This window comes from Phascolarctos cinereus, unplaced genomic scaffold, assembly GCF_003287225.1.
Source record: "Phascolarctos cinereus isolate Bilbo 61053 unplaced genomic scaffold, phaCin_HiC Scaffold_2;HRSCAF=192, whole genome shotgun sequence".
NCBI classification, from domain to species: domain Eukaryota; kingdom Metazoa; phylum Chordata; class Mammalia; order Diprotodontia; family Phascolarctidae; genus Phascolarctos; species Phascolarctos cinereus.
Window position 1 is genome coordinate 380430863 of NW_027555625.1, and position 20189 is coordinate 380451051.

At 41.2% G+C, this 20189-nt stretch overlaps 1 protein-coding gene across 3 annotated transcripts in view; it reads right to left on the bottom strand.

Moving 5' to 3' along the window:
* PPP2R2B (protein phosphatase 2 regulatory subunit Bbeta) overlaps positions 1-20189 on the bottom strand; it is a 459915-nt gene that overhangs the window by 92610 nt on the left and 347116 nt on the right. For all 3 annotated transcript variants that reach the window (XM_020964279.2, XM_020964280.2, XM_078150511.1), the window contains one exon: positions 18048-18160. In XM_020964279.2, coding sequence (XP_020819938.1) covers positions 18048-18160 — 113 coding nt within the window. The remainder of the gene's footprint in view (positions 1-18047; positions 18161-20189) is intronic.

Consider the following 20189-nt stretch of genomic DNA (forward strand, 5'->3'; position numbering starts at 1 on the left):
GATGCAGTAGACGTTAGTGGATAGAGTGTTGCACTTAACATCAAGAAAGCTAGGGTTCAAATCCTGCCTCTGACACTTATTATGTGTGTGACTCTGGGCAAATCCCTCAACCTCTTGCAAGAGAGGGGGGGTTGGACAGATCAGCCTCTAAAATCCCTTCCAGTTTTAAATCTATGATCATATGATAGTAAGAGCAGGCCATAAAATAGGACCAGGGTTGTCTCATCCTTCTGCACAACCCACAAGCACCTACCTGTGGTTAATATGGAATGTTTTTTCCTTTTTTTTTCTTAACAAACTCTGAGTTTGTTACAAAAATACTGTCATACAAATACTAACCCAATCCCATAAAAGGCAGAAAATTCCATTCACTGTGGCAAACTATTCACAAGAAATAAGAGAATTAATTTTTTCCCATTTGTAATAATTTCTTTTTTTAAAAAAAATAATTTCTTTTAATATAAAACCATATAGAGACATTGTTCTCCAGCTATTCTCCTATTTTTTGAGTTAGAAAAAAAGAGTCTTGCTAAGCAACAGCCCCAGGAGGGAACACCGGAAACCCTTTTCTCTCTTACGAAATGATAGCTAAAATCTTCACATCAATGCATCCTGGAAGCTTGATTTGCAAGGAGCTGGGATCAAAGCATTCGTGTCCTTCACCAAACTAGATTCTAATATTATGTGTTAATTATTTTCTACAAAAATCTCATGGTGGAATACAAATATATGTGAGTGGGGGCCCTGGATATTCTTCTTCAATGCTAAATGAGGTCTTTACCTACCACGGTCTCAAAGGCAAGCTGGTTATTCAGCTTTGATGTTCTGTTAAGAAAGCTCCTTTTAAAAACAAGCAAACCCTAAAACTCATTCTGGAATTCGTTGAAGGTTGAACATTTCTTTTAAGTAGCAGGGCATCACTTAGATTCACAAACAGCTTCTGGACAAATGAGGCCAAGTAAGAATAGGATCATGTAGCAGAGCTTACTCAGGGTGGGGAGAATGTCTTCCTTGGCAGACAGGGAACTCAACTTGGTCAGTTCAGTGAAACCATCCCAAGTGCTCACTTTGTCCAACCACTAGGAATACAAAGACAAAAATAAAAATCTTCCTTCAAGGAGTTTACATTCCACTGAGGGATACAACATAATAGCTAACATTTATATAGTACCAGGCACCATGCTAAATGCTTTACAATTATCTCATTGGATCTTCACAACCACCCTGGGAGGTAGGTGCTATTACCTTCATTTTACAGAGGAGGAAACTGAGTCAGGCAGAAGTAAAGTGACTTGCCTGGGGTCACACAGCTACTGAGTGTCTGAGATCACATTTGAATTCAGGTCTTCCTGACTCTAGGTTCAGCTCTCTATGTGCTGTGCCACCACCTATGTACCTCTAAATGAATACACATTATTTCAAAGTGATTAAAGTAATTTCAAGAAGTAGAAAACTAAGGAGCAAGAAAAGTCTCATATAGGAGGTAGCACCTAAGGTGTACATGGATGAAAGACAAAGGTGAAAAGACAGTGCATGCCTGTCACGGGGGACAGTCTGGACAAAGGCATGGAGGCAGCAGACGGAAAAATTTCAACTGAAATATTCTCACAGCTGGGGCAAGTTTTTTCCCCTCAGTCATTTGGATAACTCTCTCAATTCTCTAGGGGCAGCTAGGTGGTGGGGTCCTGGAGTCGGGAAGACCTGAGTTCAAATCCAACCTCAGACACGTACTAGCTGAGTGACCCTGGGCAAGTCATTTAACCCTGTTTGCCTCAGTTTCCTCATCTATAAAATGAGCTGGAGAAAGAAATGGCAAAGCACTCCAGTATCTTTGCCAAGAAAACCCAAATGAGGTCATAAAGGGTTGGACACAACTGAAAAACAACTGAAGAACAACAAGAAATCTGTTCACATAAGTCTATTCTTCTCTGAATTCTTCATCTTCATCATTTACTTCTTAGGGTACAAAATACATTTACATTAAGTTACCACACTCTGTTTAGCTAATGTCCCATTCCTGGGTAGCTACTCTGTTTCCAGTTCTTTACTATACCCAAAAGTGTTGCCATAACTATCCTGGTGTATGTAGGGCTTTTCTTTCTGTCTTTGACCTCCTTGGGGTATATGTCCCCCTAGCAGTCAGACTTGATTACCTTTTAATATTTATAAAAATCAGTGCTCAATAATAGGCTAATGTCTGATGTCAGTTAACTTGAGGGGCTAGCTAATGCTCACTGAAAACCAAAATACCCATTCCTGTAGTCCAAATGGGCCTGCAATATGGTGATTGGGTCTTTTTTGACTGACCTATGCATATTTCTCAAAGGAACAAAGGGATAGATATTAAGGAGTCACAGAATCTTAGAACTGGAAGGGATTTCAAAGGTCATTTAATTCAGCCTCCCAGGCCACTCACTGCAGGGATACCTGCTACAGAATCCCTCTAGGTAGATAGTCATCCAGCCTTTTCTTCAAAGAATTGTATTTTGGTTTACACTGGATTATGCTGGGCACATAGTAGGCATAAATTAGACAGCCCCTTGGCTAATACTGGACATTATCCGGATAATGTTGAACATCAGTCTCTTGTTGAATGTTAGCCAGAAAATATGGGCATATCTATCCATCCATAAGTAGAGAGGTAGTGAGCGGACAGTCAGCCTTGAAGCCAAGGTTATCTGAGATTAAATCCCACCTCTGACACATAAATGTCTCAGTGACCCTGAGAAAGTCACCTAAGCTCTCAGGTGCTCTAGGCAACTCTAAGACAGGAGTTCTTAACCTCTTGTGTGCCACGGAGCCCTCTGGCAGTCTGATGAAGCCTACTGACCCTTTCTCAGAGTAATGTTCTTAAATGTGTAAAATAAACAAGATTACAAAAGAAGTCAATTATCTTGAAATACAATTATAATTTTTTTTTAAGTTCACAGAAGACAGTTTAAGAACTCTGCTCTAGGGGCAGCTAGGTGGTGAAGTAGATAGAGCACTGGCCCTGGAGTCAGGAGGACCTGAGTTCAAATGTGATCTCAGACCAAATACTTGACACTTACTAGCTATGTGACCCTGGACAAGTCACTTAACCCCACTGCCTAAAAAAAAAAAAAGAACTTTACTCTAAAGACTATAAATTGCAAAGAAGGTGCTGAGCTTCACTGATAAAGGGAGTTTCTGATGCTGCTGAGACCACAGGTCCTCTCCCCCCACTGTTGAGTCATTGCAGGCACATCTAACTCTCTGTGATCCCATTTGGGGTTTTCTTGGTAAAGATATTGGCCTAGTTTGCCATTTCCTTCTCCAGCTTATTTTTACAGATGAGGAAACTGAGGCAAACAGAAATTAAGTGACTTGTCCAGGGTCACACAGCTAGTGAGTGTCTAAGTCCTCCTGACTCCAAGCCTGGCACTCTATCCACTACTCCACCTAGCTGCCCCTTGCTGCTATATATACAAATATTTTTGTCTGGGCCTAGACTTATAATTTCACTGGTATGGGGAGCAACCTCCATTCACGTAGAACAGTAACTCATCTGCAATTTCAAGTCATAGAAACTTGCCTGGGGTTTTTAACTGGAAAGTTAAATTGTTTGTCCATGGGTCACTAAGCTAGTGAACATGAGAGGGAGGTCTTGAATGTAAGCTTGCTGACCCCGAGGCCAGGCCTCTGTCTCCCAAGCCACACGCCTCTCATCCATACACATCTACCCATAAGCAGCCATTTAGCCAGCAAGTGCAGCGTGCCAATAGAAAGACACACATGCTCTAAAGCGTTTCAAAGAGCTGAGACCCATCAGTGAAGAAGAGTGCTTCAGATTCCCTGCAGGGTGTTTTCTGATCCCATAAGCAAAACCCCATGACACAGACAGATACAATCAGATAATGATGGCAATCAATAAAGAGAACTGGAATTATTATTTATTTTCATAAACATATAGTGTGCGTGTCCTGCTGTGTTACACAGATCACATGCCAGCCCTCACTCTAGGCACAGTCAATCAATAGATGCTTTCAATATCCACAAGCCAAGACAGGGGGAGGGGGGCGAGGGAGGAAATGGGGCACAGGCTGAGAAATTGCTTACAACAGAGTGGCCCATTTACAAAGTTAATCCAATCCAAGGGGCTGTCCGGGTGTCGCTGGAAGCCTGTGAATATGGAAGACACTTGATTGATTTTTCCGCCTGCACTAGCTAAACATTTCATTGTTATTTGCTACAAATATAAGGGAATGAAAGACAGCACAACAAAAGGATTAGATATTAAGCCCCCTAGAGCAGCAATAAATCACAAGATGATGCCTAAAAAAAAAAAAATTAAAAATGGCTCAGGAAAGGGTTGTTTCTGTATAGTAAGAGACCCAAATACAATCCCATGAATGACTTCTCAGAATAATGTTTTTTAAGTGCAAAATATATAGCGTTACAAAGGAAGTGAATGATATTGGAATTGTCAAAATGCTAATGAATGAATGAAGTATTAAGTGATTATAATGTGCCAAGCACTTGCTAAGTTCTGGGGGTATAAAGAGAAAAGTAAGACAGTGCCTGCTTCCAAGGGTCCCCCATTCTGAGAGGGGAAACAGCACCTATGGAAGGTTTCAGCTGCAAGTCAGATGGCCTTCGGGTACAGGGGCAAAGCAGTATTAAGGCCTCTTCGCTATTGCCCTTTCCACTGACAAAACCATTCGGGTTTCTGATGTTGAACCATCTGATTGTCAGAGACTTAGGTGGAAAGAACTTTCTTTTCTGAATTGTTAATAGACGTGTCTGAGTCTGCAAGAGAAATGACTGTAGCACCTGCAGAAGTAGCTCCAGGTTGAGTCTCCACAGGTTATCAGGATGATGCCTGAGGACACTGGAATTGGAAGCATTGCTATTTCAAAGACTCTTGGGTTCACAATTCTGCGTGGTCTCCACTGGATTAGAGGGGAGATGGTGGTCGAGGTGGCAGTCTTGGTCTCTACATGCTGCCTCCTGTCTTTCCCTCAGGATGCCCTGGTGTATCAGTTATGCCGGCTGGCTTGCCCTATGAGTGGCAACTGGTGGGGATGGCTGGCCTTCTCCCTTCAGGAGTCTCTTCCTTGGACGAGGGCTGTAAAGGTTGGGCTAAAAACAGGTCTGGTGGTTTGGGGGACATTGCTATCCCCAAGGCTCTTACGTTCAGGGTCCTGGGCTGTCTCCGTCAGGGTCCAAGTGAGATAGTGGTTTGACTTGTCTGGTAGGTTCTGCCTCCTGTCTCTCCCTCAGAGTGCTTTGCTGCTTCTGTTACTTAAAAGAACAAGTTCATAGACCTCGGATTAAGAGCCCCTACTCTGGAGAGCAAGCTTGAGGCAGGAGACAGCTCTAAGGAGTGTGAATTCTGTGAATCAAAAACAGAACCAGCTTTGGAAGAACTGAGGCCATGGGAGGGAATTGCTTCTGGTTTCAGTGCTACTCTGATATAATACCCAGCAAGAAACAGGGCCAGAAAATCAATATGTAAGCCTAAAGAGCTTTGTCAGTTTTAAGGGAGGCAGCCCTGAGCTGAGCTGTGGAGAGGAAAAGGTCTAGGAAACCCAGCTGAGGAACATTCTCGGCAGAGACACTGAATCTGGGGGAGCAGAAGAAGACACCATGGAAAGATAATGGACACTGGGGAACTGCAATGCCAGAGATGCGAGTGTATGTTTGTTTTTTTGTGTGACTCTCTACTCGTGGACTCTGTGTGTGTTCTCTCTCTTCCTGTGTGTATTTGTGGGAGAATGTACCCAGGTTTATGGGAGAATTATTTTGTACTTCCTATCATTATGATGCTGTTTCAGTAAATGCCTTTGCTGTGAGTGAATTGTGACCTGGGCTGAGGTAAATACATCAGCGACAATTCATGGGTTTTAGGAGCGAGGACCCAGAGGTGACCTTGAATGCCATCTACATGAATTAATCAATGTGAATTAAGAAATAAGTCACACAAGAAGTTATAGAACTTATTCTTACTAGGATGAGAAAGGAATAGTGAATAGGGGAGGGAAAGTCCCTCAGCAAATACCAGCCTGTATTCTAGGGTCAATGTAATGAAGCGCATTCTTTTCCTCTTGACACTTGTCTATGGAAGAGGGAAGGACTGTCCTCCTGTCCTGCCCCGCATGGCCACACACTGATGCTAAGTATTTTTTCAATTGAATCTACATCTTCTTTGGGTAATTTGTTGCCAAAAGAATATAAAAGAGTTACCAAAAACCTTGTAACAAGTAGTAATTCTGTTATAAATCCTACCGCTTCCTTGATGGAAGGATGTATGGTAGACTCTACTAGGCTTTAAGCTGTAGAATGATGTGGTGCATAAACTTACTTGCAGTCATCTGTTTCTGACTTTATCTGTGTCTTCTTTATACTTTCAGTTTCCCTTAGAACCTAGGACGATGCTGTGTGACTCTGAAAGTGGACACTTTCAACATTTCAATGAAGACTTGGGATTAGGAAGACTTGAGTTGGAATCCTACACCAGACACTGATTCGCTGTATCAAGTGGGGCAAATCACCTCTGAGTTTCCTCATTTGTAAGATGGGGATAATATCAGCACCTCCCTCCCGGGGTTGTCGTGAAGCTCAAATGAGATGCTATATATCAAAAGCACTCCACAGACTTCAGGCCTACAGGAATGTTAGCTTTTGTTAATATCCCTGAATTTGGCATTATATCACCCACCTCTGTGTCTTTGTACAGGCACATGATTCCCTCACCTCTGTCTCTTTGAATGCCTGGCTTCCTTCAAGGCTCAGCTTATCCTCCTGGAAGCTTTTCTCATTCCCCCTGGTAGTTAATAATAGCCAACAATCATAGCTAACATTTATGTAGCCCTATGTGCCAGATACTGTGCTAAGCACTGTATACATATTATCTCATTTGATCCTCACAACAACCTTGGGAGGTAGATGCTATTATCGCCATTTTATAGATGAAGACACGGAGATAAACAGAAGTTAAGTGACTTGCTCAGGGTCATACAGCTAGTAAGTATCTGAGAACAGATTTGAACTTGGGTCTTCCTGACTCCAGGTACAGCGCTCTGTCCACTGAGCCCTCTAGATGCCCTACTCTTCAGTTGGGTAATGGCTAAGCAAATTATGGCATATAGATGTAATGAAATGCTATAGTATGAGAAATAATGAAAGGAATGGGTTCAGAAAAACCTGGGAAAACTTGTATGGACTAATAAAGAATGAAGTGAGCAGAGTCAAGAGGACCATTTATACAATCACAAAGAAAAATGACTTTGAAAGACTTAAAATCTTTCATCAATGGAAGGAGCAACCACTGGGGGCTGATGATGATCAGTCATGGGAGGTGTCAAACATGGGACAATGAGCCTGGCAAGTGGGGCTGAAACAGACTAAAATGTAATTCAGCAATATTTAACAAGATAGATAAAAATACAACTGAATGTAGATAATATTGTGGCTTTCTAAGTCAATATGCAGCCTGCAGGGATCTTTGGGTAGGATTCAGTGGTCCCTGTTTCTATTTGAGTTTGATACCACTGACCTATACTACTTATTTCATGACAATTGATGGATTCATGATGCAGAATGAGAAATACATTTTTGGACACGGCCAATGTGGGAATTTATTTGTGCTTGACTATGCATACCATTTCAAGAGTTTAGTTTTTCTATTTTTTTTTCTTTAAAATTTGGGGGTGAGTGGTAGGAGAGAAATAAATATTTGTTAATTGAAAAACAAAATGATGTAAAAAGTATTACCATTGCCACTGGCAGAGGCATGATAATTTACTGCCCTATGGTTCCATTCAGCATGACCATGATTGAAGACCACCTGAGAAGAAGCTTCCTTCCCTTGCTTCTACTTCCCACTCCTTCATGCCCATACATGTCAGTTCCATCCTGCGTGTGACCCTATCCCACTTTACCCATCCTTTCCACTGTGTCCTCTGGACATTATATTGTTTAACAAACTACCCTTTGTAGTAGACTTCTTCCTCTCAGCCACCTTTCATCTACTTTCAATCTCAGAAAACTGGCTCTTTTCAGAAGACATTGAATTCCAGCCATCTTCTCCAGGAGTAGATGCACTTTCTCTCATGCCCCCTGACATCCTGGGCCATGAGAAGGAGTAGACATGCTTCTTCTTGCTCATTACTACTTTCAGGTCTTCCTCCCAACACCATCACTCATCAACCTGTCCTCTGAGATTCAATCCAGATCTGTCACCCTATCCAGAACCCGAGGGCTACAATCTAAGCCTTTCCCTTTTTTTCTTCTTTTCTCAAGGAATTCAGTATCTGGTTCACAGTCTTCCTCTTTACTCCACACACTGCTATTATTACCTGATACCCCCCCAAATAACATTGTTTACCCATCCATATAGCCCCTCAGTTCCTATCATTTGTACTTTATCTTCAACTCAGCCCAGGAATTGTCAACCCTGTGATGTCATGACGGACCACAAGCACTTGACGTTTACAACCCATAACTCTGAAACTCTTCTAACAGACCATAAATAAACTACTGTCCACACACTTTTCCTCAGGTGTCATCCTTCTGAAATTTAGTCTCAGATCTTACTAGAGCAACCCCAGGCTTCCCTGCTTTCACACGCTCTCATCCCAGCCACGGCCTCTCCCAGCACCATTTTAATTTTTTGTTATTCTGAATTTGGCTAATATAAACAAGCACAAGCATTTCCAAGACAAAGAACATCTCATCAAAATTGGTGACCCTCTAGTTAACCAGCTTAACTCATCTTCTGAAGATAAGATTCCTGGAATCCCTAGTCCTTATAGGATGATTGTCCTGTCACCACTCCTCGCTTTCTAAAATCCCATCCTGAACAACCTCCATTATCTGCTTTCTCAGCTCATGTGTGGGTGGCTACAGAGCCTTGCCAGAGGAAGTCATGCAAGTATATTGATTTAGTCCAATGTAAACTTGCATGATCCAATTTCAACTGGGCTTTCACTGCTGCCACCAGCCTTCCCATTCTTTCCTATAAAACTTTATCTTACTCACCCTAGCAACTCTTCCTAACCTCTTCTTTCCTTAAGCCTTTCATATGCCCCTCCCCAATCCTTCCAGAGGACCTTGTCTCACCCATCACTGAAAAAATTAAGGCCATTTCAGTGCTTCTTCTCCCCAATTTCCCACCTTGAATCACCTCAACCTCATTCCTCATTTTCTGCTTTTGCTCCAGTCTCAGAGGAGGTCTTTGTCAAAGCCAACACTTTTATTTGTGCCCTTGATGGAATCTCCTTCCATCTCCTCTAGGAGCTTGTCCCTTCATCATCCCCTTTCCCTAATCTTAAATCTCTCCTTATGCTTGGCTCCTTCCCTGATGCCTACAAACATACCCAGATTTCCCTATCTTTTGAAAACCTTCATTTGACCCTACCATTCCCTCAAGCTATTGTCCTATATTCTCCTCTCTTTTACAGTTAACCTCCCGGAAATGGCTATCTATGACCATTGCCTTCACTTTTTTTTTCACCTCTCATTCACTTCCCACTTTCAGCCCCCTTGGAATCCAGCTCCTGTTCTACCACTTGACTGAAAATATTCTCTCCAAGATCACCAATAATTTTTAAAAATCGTTAATTTCCAGTGGTCTTTTCTAAGTCTTCCTGTTTCTTCACTTCTCTGCAGTGTCTGACACTGTTAATCAATATCTCCTTTTGGATACTCTTTTCTTGAGTTTCTGTGGCATTTCTCTGCTGTTGTTTTCTTCCTATTCATCTGACTGAGACTTCTCAGTCTTTTTTGCTGGATAAATATGCATATTTCACCTCTTAGGTGTGTGAGAGAGCCTTAAGGTTCTGTTCTGGGTCCTCTTCTCTTCTCTCTCTGTATTCTGTTTTTGTTATCTCATCAGCTTTAATGGATTCATTCATCTCTATGTAGATCACCCCCGAATCACTGATCCCACATTTCCATCCATGGACATTTCCAATGGATGTCTAAAAGGTATCTCAGACTCAACGCATCTAAGACTGAGTTCATGATATTTCCCCTTATGACCATCCCTCCTCCCAAATCCTCTATTTCCATTTAGGAAATGACCATCCGTCAGTTAGGTTTGCACTATAAGAATTATCCTTGACTCTTCACTCTTCTTCACCTTCCACATTAAATAATTTGCCAAGTCTTATTAATTCTATCTCATTTTTTTTCATGTCACTCTCTTGACACATACCACAACGACCCTAGTTCAGCCCCTCAACACTTCTTGCCTAGACTATCAGAGTAGCCTCCTGACTCATCTCCCTGCATCCAGTCTCGCCTATCCAATCCATCTGCCAGAAAGCTGCCAAATCAATATTATTTTTAATTGATTTATTTTTAGTTTTCAACATTCACTTCCACAAGATTTTGAGTTCCAAATTTTTTCTCCTCATCCCTCCCCCCACTCCAAGATGGCATGCACTCAGAATATCCCTTTCTCTAATCTGCCCTCCCTTCTATCCCCGCCCCTTATCTGCTTCCCCTTCTATTTTCCTGTAGGGCAGGATTGATTTATGCACCCCATTGCTTGTATATCTTATTTCCCAGTTGCATGTGAAAACAATTTTTAACATTTGTTTTTAAAGCTTTGGGTTCCAACAAATCAATATTCTTGAGAAGCACAGGTCTGGCCCTTTGCTCAAGAAGCCTCAGGAGATCCCTATTGAATATAGGATAAAATACAAAATTCTCTGTTTACCATCAAAAGCCCTTCTCAACCTAGCTCTACTGTATCTTTTCAGATTGGTTACCCATTACTCTACCTCATGCACCTTGCACTCCAACCATATCGGCCTAATTTCCATTTTCCATAAAACCCATTCTATCTCATGCCTTTACACAGGTTCACTGATGTGCCTGGAATGTTCTCCCCTCAATTCTTGTGCTTTTTGGAATCCCACCTCCCTTCAAGGCTCAGTTCAAGCATTTCCTATTTCAAGAGACTTTTCTTAATTTCCCAAGTTATTAGTCCCCTTACCCAAATATTTTTAAAAACACATTTGTATACATCCTGTATTTCCTTAGATGTTGCAGCACCCCAGTGGACTATAACTTCCTTAAGGTTAGGGACTATTTTGATTTTGTATCTGTATTCCTAATGCAATGCCTGGCACATAATAAATGCTCACAGACTGACTGGTGCTTCCCTTTGGAAAGAACCCTTGAGTCACTACTAGGACTCAAGAGAGTTGGGTTCTAGTTTGGGACAAGTTATGCAAATCTTTCTTCAGAGTAAGAGATAACTCAATCTCCTCCTTTGTGTTTTTTTTTCTCCTCTCTTTTTAAAGATGTTATGAGAGCATGTGTGCATAGAGGTAACAGTATCTGCTTGGTTGATCTCACAGGCTTGTTATGAAGTTCTAATGAGATAATGGATAGGAAATTTATGAAGTGTTATTACAATAAATATGATTTTACTATGTTTATGACTGTTTGGTACCAAAACCACCAGTTAATTCTTTCAAAAGGTGAATGATCAGTTGGACTAATTTTTTTTTGCTTGGAATAACCATTTCCTAGACAAAACTGTACAGTTTCATTCAAAGTTGCTAATCTGGCCATTATGTGTAGACACTTCCTCCCCTTCCCAATAGGGAAGGTTTGAAAAATTATTTTTGGATGCTGATAAATGGTTTTGTTTAGTCACAACACTGCCTTGGATTGGCAACCAAAGTACTGTGGGGCTACGAGAATATCCTCAAAAATAACTAAGTTGGCAAATGCCTACCAGCAACTCAGCTTGCAAACATTCAGCCACAGCGGAAAAATACTAGCAGCAGACAATCACTGAAATCCTGTGCTTTCCCAGCTGATGGGAAAGATAAGAGCCTGCTGGGAATAGTTTGCCAGATTGGGGCAAGTCAACAAGAATAATAATAGCTCACATTTCTGTAGCATTATAAAGTTCATGAAGCGTTTTCCTCATCACAACCCTGCATGTATTATTATCCACACTTAAAATAACTGATCCAAGGTCACACACAGTGGCAGAACTCGAACCCAAGATTCTCTAATACCAAATCCAGGGCTCTTCTGACTATACTTATGCTCCAATCATCTGATATTCAGTTCAAGTGAATAAACATTTATGAAGTGCCCACTGTATGCCGAGCACATAGAGGGAGGTAAAGGAAATACACAATTCAAATAGATACAGACCCTGCCCTCCTGAAGCTTACAGTGTAGATGGGAATTATGACACATACCTAACGTAGCATGAAATCACACATTATAAACATGTGAAAGCTCTCTGAAATACTACCTGCAATTTGAAGAGGGAATGTTTCTAGGTGGCCACTGGACAGTTTTGTGAAAGTAGTAATCCCTGGAATGATCCCAAGACACCAAAGTTTTATGAGATCATAGCATCATAGATTTAGAGCTGCAAGGGACCTCAAAAGTCACCTAGTGCAACTCCCTTATTTTTACTGATAAAGAAATTGAGACTCAGGGAAGTTAAATTAGTCATCCTAAATCATTCAGGTTGTAAATGTTGGAGGTAGAATTTGAACCCAGGTCTGTTGATACCAGAGCTAGTGCTTTTTTTTTTTACACACCAAAGAAGAAGCACAAACCCCATAAATATCAGTAATGACAATTGCTCTATTCATTTGTCACTTATTAATGAATTTTCAAGACTCATTCCCACTCCCCACCCCCACCCCAGAATCTACTGAGACTCGAGATAAATCTCTAGGAGTCACCAGTACTAATAACAACATCTTCCTCTTCTTTGGGGCCACAATAGGTCATTCTGGGTCCCCAAACCTTCTGGACCACATGTTTAAAATTGGTTTAGAAGCAAACTTCAGCACCATGTGCATTCCCAATGGCATTGACTGCCAGCAGTTAATGAGGAAAATAATAACTATGATCAAAAGCAGTCACCCTATGCATATACTCACCCTGAGGCTTATTAAGTCTTTTGGAAATGAGCTCCTGTTGCTTAGAAAGGGTTCCTTGGGGCTCTTACCTATGGGTATTGAGAGGTTAAGAAAGAGGAGCTCACATACTTAGCAGCTACTCTGTCATAAATCTACCTCTGTATTAGGCTGAGACTTTATGAAAGGACCCTACCATCCCATTTGCGCTAGAACTTCCTTTTCTATACTAGGTCTACCCACAACATCAGAGACACAAGAAGAAAAGAAAAAAAAAACCTCAACAACAACCCTGAGGTAGCCAGTTAATAATTAAGATATCAATCCCTATCCCCATAGCCACGACTAAGGGAAAGAATCTCAATCTGGGGATTGGGAGACCTAGGTTCTAATTCCTGTTTTCCTACTAATTAGCTTTGTCCTCTTAGACTCTCTAAGCCTCAGTGTCTGCAATGGTCAAAAGAAGGCAATATATATCCTGCCTGTTTCACAGAGCTATTATGGAGAAAAAATGAAAATCAAGCCTTCATCTCTTCTAACCTAGCATCCACCTGCCTCCAATCTCTCCTCTTTCCAAGTCTTCCTCTGGATGACTACCTAAACAATCTTCATAACATATTCCTAGGTCATATCTCTCCTCTGCTCACAAAAGCTCACTCACTGGCTTCCCATTGCCTAACGAATAAGGTATGAGTTCCTGAATCTGATGCCAGATTCAAGGTCCTCCACAATCTGGCTACAATCTGTAGGTCCAGTCTTATCTCATACTACTTTCTTGGATGCAGTCCACATTCCAGATAAATTAAACTACTCTCTGTTCCTACTTCTCATCCTGCCCTCTTCCATCTTTTCCCTTGAATCACAGCATGTCTCACACTTAGAATAGACTCCTTTCTCTCCCCTCCCCCATCTGCTGATAACCCTCCTCTTTAAGGCCCGACTCAAAGACGACCCACTCACCAACCCATTGATCTTTATCTGATTTCTGCCCTATCACACATTTTCTTTGCATTTATTTCACTTTCCTTTGGATCATATTTCAATTTAAATCAAGTCTATACTTATTTTTTTTTTACTGTTCAACATCTTACCTTGCATTTATTTTAGTTTTCCATTTCCAATAGTGAAAATGAATAACGTTCTACCGATAATTGGTTTGTAAGGCTCACAGCTAACTTTTAATCCATAAGAGTAAAATAATTGAATTCTTACGGATGAGAATTTTTAAAAATTAATTTACTTTTTAGTTTTCAACATTCACCTCCTAAATTTTTGAGTTTTAAATTTTCCCCGCTTCCCTCCCTTCCCCCCTTCCCAAGAGGATGTGCAATCTGATATAGACTCTACATATACATTCTTATTGAACACATTTTCACAATCATCGGGTTATAAAGAAGAATTAGAACTAATGAGAGGAACCATGAGAAAGAAGAAACAAAATTAAAAGAGGGAGAGAGAAAGAGCAAATAGAATGCTCTATCTGCATTCAGACTCCATAGTTCTTTCTCTGTATGTGGATAACATTTTCTTTTATGAGTCTTTTGGAGTTGTCTTAGATCCTTGTATTGCTGAGAAGAGCTAAAGTCTAACCTTACTGAGTGCCTATTATTTTCCAAGCACTCAGGATATAACTTAAAAAATGAAAGTCCTTGCCCTCATGTAACTTACATTTTATTGAGGGAAAGCAAGATGTATATAAATGAATTAATACAAAATATATTCAAAGAAATTTTGGGATGTGGTGAGAGCTAATCACTAGAATGATCAGAAAAGCCTTTATATGGGAGGTGTGAACTTTCAATACTTTGAAAGCAGCTAGGGTGAGGGGCAATAATACTCCCTAGTTATTTGTGTCCTTATACTTTCCCTGGGGTAGCTAGGTGGTGCAGCGATAGAACTCAGGCCCTGGAATCACTAGGACTCATCTTCCTGAGTTCAAACCCAGCTTCAGGCACTTACTAGATGTATGACCCTAAGCAAGTCACTTAACTCTGTTTGCCTTAGTTTCCTCACTGTAAAATGAGCTGGAGAAGGAAATGGCAAACCACGCCAGTATGTCTGCCAAGAAAACCCCAAAAGGGGGTCATGAAGAGTCAGACACAGCTCAACAACAACAAACACTTCCCCCCCCCCCACTATTAAAGTGTGAGCTCCTCGAGAGCCTTCTCAATTTTGGATCCTTTTTATGTCCTCAAAATTTAGCATGTAGCCTCGGACATAGCTGACACTTAATAAAGCATCAGAGAATCACAAAGTTTTGTCAAAATGATGCATTGACCACTTTGTAAATTCAAAATCACAACACGATCGTGGTGCTTTACCACCCCATTTTTACCCATATAATGTCAATTGTGCTTCTAGGCCAAGGATTTGGTGGGTAAATGCATCTCAGAGGCTCTCTGGGTAATAATTGATTAGATTTGAAAGACTATCTTGAATGATTTTTTTAAAAAATGAAAAAATAATATTCTTATTTTGTAAAGCTGTGCCTCCTAACACTGCAACCCAACAGGTTCATTACTCAATAAGGATTAATTAGCTGTTGAGAATTATTAAAAGTTCTGACTCCCAAGACTGTTGGTGGGACTGGAAACTGTAAGGAAGCCAGAGGTAATCATCAAATAGAGAGAAAAGCAAAGAGCAAAACAAAACAAAAACACACATACACACCAAACGATAGCTTGCCATGCATGATCTAACACCTAAGCTCATTGTGGTCACTTACAGCCTGACCTGTGATTCAATCAGCTCTTCCATAGAGCAGGCCATAGTCCTACCACAGCTTTCACATTGGTCTGTTTTCCTTCTCTAGGAGTTAGGTTCAAATAGGAGGTAAAGGCTGAATGCTTCAGTATTTAAACAGAAAGGCTGCTGGAGTTACCCAGTATATATCGAAATGTGAAATTGACAGCTGAGGGCCTGGCTTGTTTTAATGGAAAGACCAGATTTGTGGAAAACCTAAATGCTCAAAAAAGGAGAGATGAAATGAGAGAGGAAGATCTGCAGCTTAATAGCAAGTCTGTTTCACGCCATAAAGAGTATTGAGATGACTGAAAAATGTTCATGGAATCACAGATTACTACACTAGTTAGGGCTGACCTAAGAGGCAATTAAGTAATGAAGTGAGAAAGACTTGAGTTCAAATCTGACCTCAGACATCTACTAGCTGCATCACCCTGGGCAAGTCACTTAAGCCTGTTTGCCTCAGATTTGTCATCTGTAAAATGGAGATAATAATAGCTCCTACCTCCCAGGGTTGTTGTGAGAATCAAATTAGATAATATTTGTAGAGTTCCTTCCATATCTTAAAGTGCAATACAAAGCTAGCTATTATTATCATTATTATTGTTACAATTATTACCTTACAGAATATAAATTTAGAGCTTGAAGGGAATTTAGAAGACATGTAGTCCAACAACCAGAATTTAAACTCTATCCTTTAGACCCTGGGCTCTGATAGGTGAATTTTCATCTGATCTTGCCTAGAATGAAGTCATCATTCCATTCCCTGGCCATTTCCAAACCATACCTTCCTCTGTCTTTCCCAACCCTCTACCCTTATCAACTCTAGTTTTCTTTTATATACTGTACTTCTCTATTAGAAAATAATCTCTTTGAGGGCAGAGACTGTGTTGCTTGAATGTTTTATTATGACCCATTTGGTATAGTGCCTAGAATATGTTTTCACCTGCTCCTGTATCCGTTCATCTATCCATCCTTCTATTCATCTATCCATCCCTCCATTCATACAGATGAGGAAAATAAGAAAAGAGATGTTAAGTGACTTGCTCAAGGTCACACGTGTTGAAGCAGCTAGGCTCCTGTTTCAATCTAGATCCACTACTAGAGGTTTAGTGCCCCCTTGAGGGAACATCTAGCTGAAAATTTCCCAAAGATTGACTCCCAGGGAAGAGGAGTAACTTGCCAGTAAAGTCACATTAAGCATAATAAGGGAGTAGGCTTGGACAAGAAGCAAGCCCACGAGACCTCAGTGTTCTTTCCATTATAACTTTTGTGCTTAGCAGTTCAATCACCTTTTCAGTCTGGTTGTGTGGCCATGGGAGGAGCCTCTGTCCTTCTGGAGACTGACACTCAAGGCCTGGCTCCTGTTGGAGGCTCTGTCTCCCTTTGGGGATAGAATTTCCCAGAGTGACACAACACAAAAGCGTGAAAAACTCATGAGTTTTCTTAGATGGTGTCAAGTGACAGACGCTCAGAAATCCCATGAGCAAGATCAATCAAGTTGCCCACATGGGCGTGAGGATGCCAGCAGCTATTCGGGCTTAAATCTGTGGGGAATGTCACTCTCTAGGCTCTCTAGTGATTTCTGACATTCCCTAGGGAGCCACTGAGATAACTCTGAATTCATCCTTGGGTTTTTTCCATGAAGAAATGCTAGGTGAACACAGGCAAGCAATGGATTTTTTGGGGATGTGATACATTGCTACCAAATATGTAGTGTAGGTAAAACAACTTTTATCTATAAAGAGGATGATGCTGACATCCCTGCCCTATCTCCATCAGCAGAGCATATGCTTTGGATTAGTTCCATGACATTCAGGTAGATCTGTACCTAGTTATCTAGCTTGTCTTATCCAGTCTGACCCATGAGTATTCATTTACTGGTGTACCAATTAGGATGAGGAAAGCAGTCTGTGGCCATGAACCACAGCAAGGATGACCTGCTCTCCCTGGGACAGAACCAATGGCCAGAACTATTGCCAGCTCTTTGTGCTAACAAAGTTGGCCAACCAATGCCAGGGCAGGTTCTTGAATACTTAGTGGGAGGCTCTACCCTTAGAACTTCAATCTAGAAATTTGGCTTTCAACCGGACAACTCATGAGCTGAGAGCACATTCTTCACACCTGTTTTAAAAGCCCCCAGATGCTGGGCCTAGTCTCAATACCAAGCACATTTGTCACATCTTTAATTCAGCTCTCAGCTCTGTCTAACATCTGCTACCAGAGGATCTGGGAGGCTATAACTCCATATGGGTTTCCTCACATGTTAGATTAAAATGCTCTCATAACCTAGAGAAAACAAACTGCCAATAGCCTCATCTCCAGTCTGATGAGAGGCATCCTCTCAGCCCTGCTGTCCAAATTAGAAGACAAAGAATTTATTTCATTTTGGAAAAGGCTCCTTTACTTCTAGAAATGCAGGCCCTCTTTGTCTCTTACCCGTAGCGTTGTGATGGTGGCAGGATCCCGGAGCCGGCCATCTTCATCTTTCAGATTGTAGCCTTCTGGTCTCTTATCTCTCTCACTGACTTTCCAGAGCTTCACAGTTTTATCTACAAAAGGAAATTTAACAGTTAATTAGTCATCTATTAAGTATCAACTAGGTGACAGACATTGGAAACAGAGAACAGAAAACAAAATTGGTATTGAATGGAATGACCAATATCTCAAAAATTGAGTTCAGTGTAAAAGACCTTTGAGTAACCCAAACTTGGAATATATGAAAGAAGCAGAGTGGTCCAAAAACAGAGGTGTGCTTTGTGGATACTTTTTGACAGCTAAAAAATGACATATTTAAGCAGCATCATGAAATATATCTTTAGCCATAGAAAGTAAATTAGCAACCTCTCCGTAGGGATCTGGTGCTCTGATAGGGAAATCAGGAAGTGCTGTGTGGGTCAGGAGACACTGGATAACACAGCATAGAATTAGGGTTAGAAAAGACCTTAAAGGTGATCTAGTCTAAATTCCTCATTTTACGGATGGGAAAACTGAGGCCCAGAGACTCTGGGTGATTTGTGCATGGTTGCACAGCTGGTAAGGGTCAGAGGTAAGATGTGATTCCAGGACTTATTGACTACAAGCTCAATTTTCTATCCACCACACCATACAGACTCCTGTTTCTAATAAGATGAATGAATGAGAAAGCATTTAGGAAGTATGCCAACACTGTGTATACAACTGGAAAAAGAATACTGTCCATGCTCTTATGGAGCTCACATTATAACTGGAGGACATGGAATATATAGGAGGATTCAGCTGCAGAGCAGATGGAAAGGTTGGAGATTCCATAGCAAGGTGGATGAAGAAGTCTAGCAATGTATAAGTCTTAAGGTACATGAGGATATCTGCTTCACAAGGTGGAGAGCCACTTACAACTGCTGGGACGGGTGTGGGGAGAAATGCCCTAAGCATAGGAGTAAAGATTCTGGGTTCCACCAGCAGGGGTGGTGGTGATGATCTTGGAAGGAAGGCTAGGGGTAGGATCTGGGTTTTAGTCGTGTTTCTGCCACTGACTAGCTGGGGGAGAAGGAATAATCTGAAAAACGCTCTTTCCATCTCCATGCCTCAGTTCCCCCCACCTCTGTAAAATGAGGAGATTGGCCTTGATGAACTCTAAGGACTCTTGCAGCCCTACTGGTGTATGATTCCATGCTTCTATCTCGTACACTCCACAGCGAGTCACTGGCAACCCTGGGGGCCCACATCAGCTTGTACTGAGACAGAAGGTGAGACAGCTTCCCGTTCTGAAATGCTGGCACCAGCTGCAAGGTTTAATTTAGAACTTCCAATGTCTGTGCCAAACCCCCACGGATTCTATATTCCCTCTGGATATCCTGTCACATACTAAACTGCTATTTTAGGGAAAGAAAATGTGGCATAGGCCATGTTTATATAGTCAACTCTCCATAGTACACGTTAACAGAAGGGTGCCATGGCACAGATAAGCCCCTGACAGTGAATAATAATTCCCCCCAAATCAATTCTATTTATACTTGCCCTTGGAATTCATCATATAAATTTCCTGTAGCAAAATTACTTTTCTAGCCATGGGTTTTTTTTTTCTTCCCCTGGCTAGTGTTAAAATTGGTTTTCACTCATTGAACACACACCAACTGACTGCTGAGGAAGACAGAGTATAGAAATGCAGAGAGAAGATAATATGGAATATTTCTCATGGAAATGTCAAGTTGCAAAGAATTTCAGACTTGGAAAGGATTTTAGTAGCCTTCTTATTCCACCCATACTCAAAAAAGAATCCCCACCACAAGTGAGATATTCGTAAAGTTCTCGGCACATAGTAGGTGCTTAATAAATGCTTGTTCCCCCTTATTTCCTCCCTGCCCCCCATTTACTTGACAAGTGATTTCTTGCTTTTGCTTGAAAACCTCCAGTGAAGGGAAACCTATTTCATCCTAAAAAACCTCTTTTTACTGCAGGACAGCTACTGGTTATCAGGCTTTTCCTTATGTAAAGCCTCAGTTTGCCTCTCTGACTCATGCACCCATTACTCCAGGTTCTGCCTTTGGGGCTCAAATAGAATAAGACTAATCCTTCTTCCAAATGCTAAAGTCTTTTAAA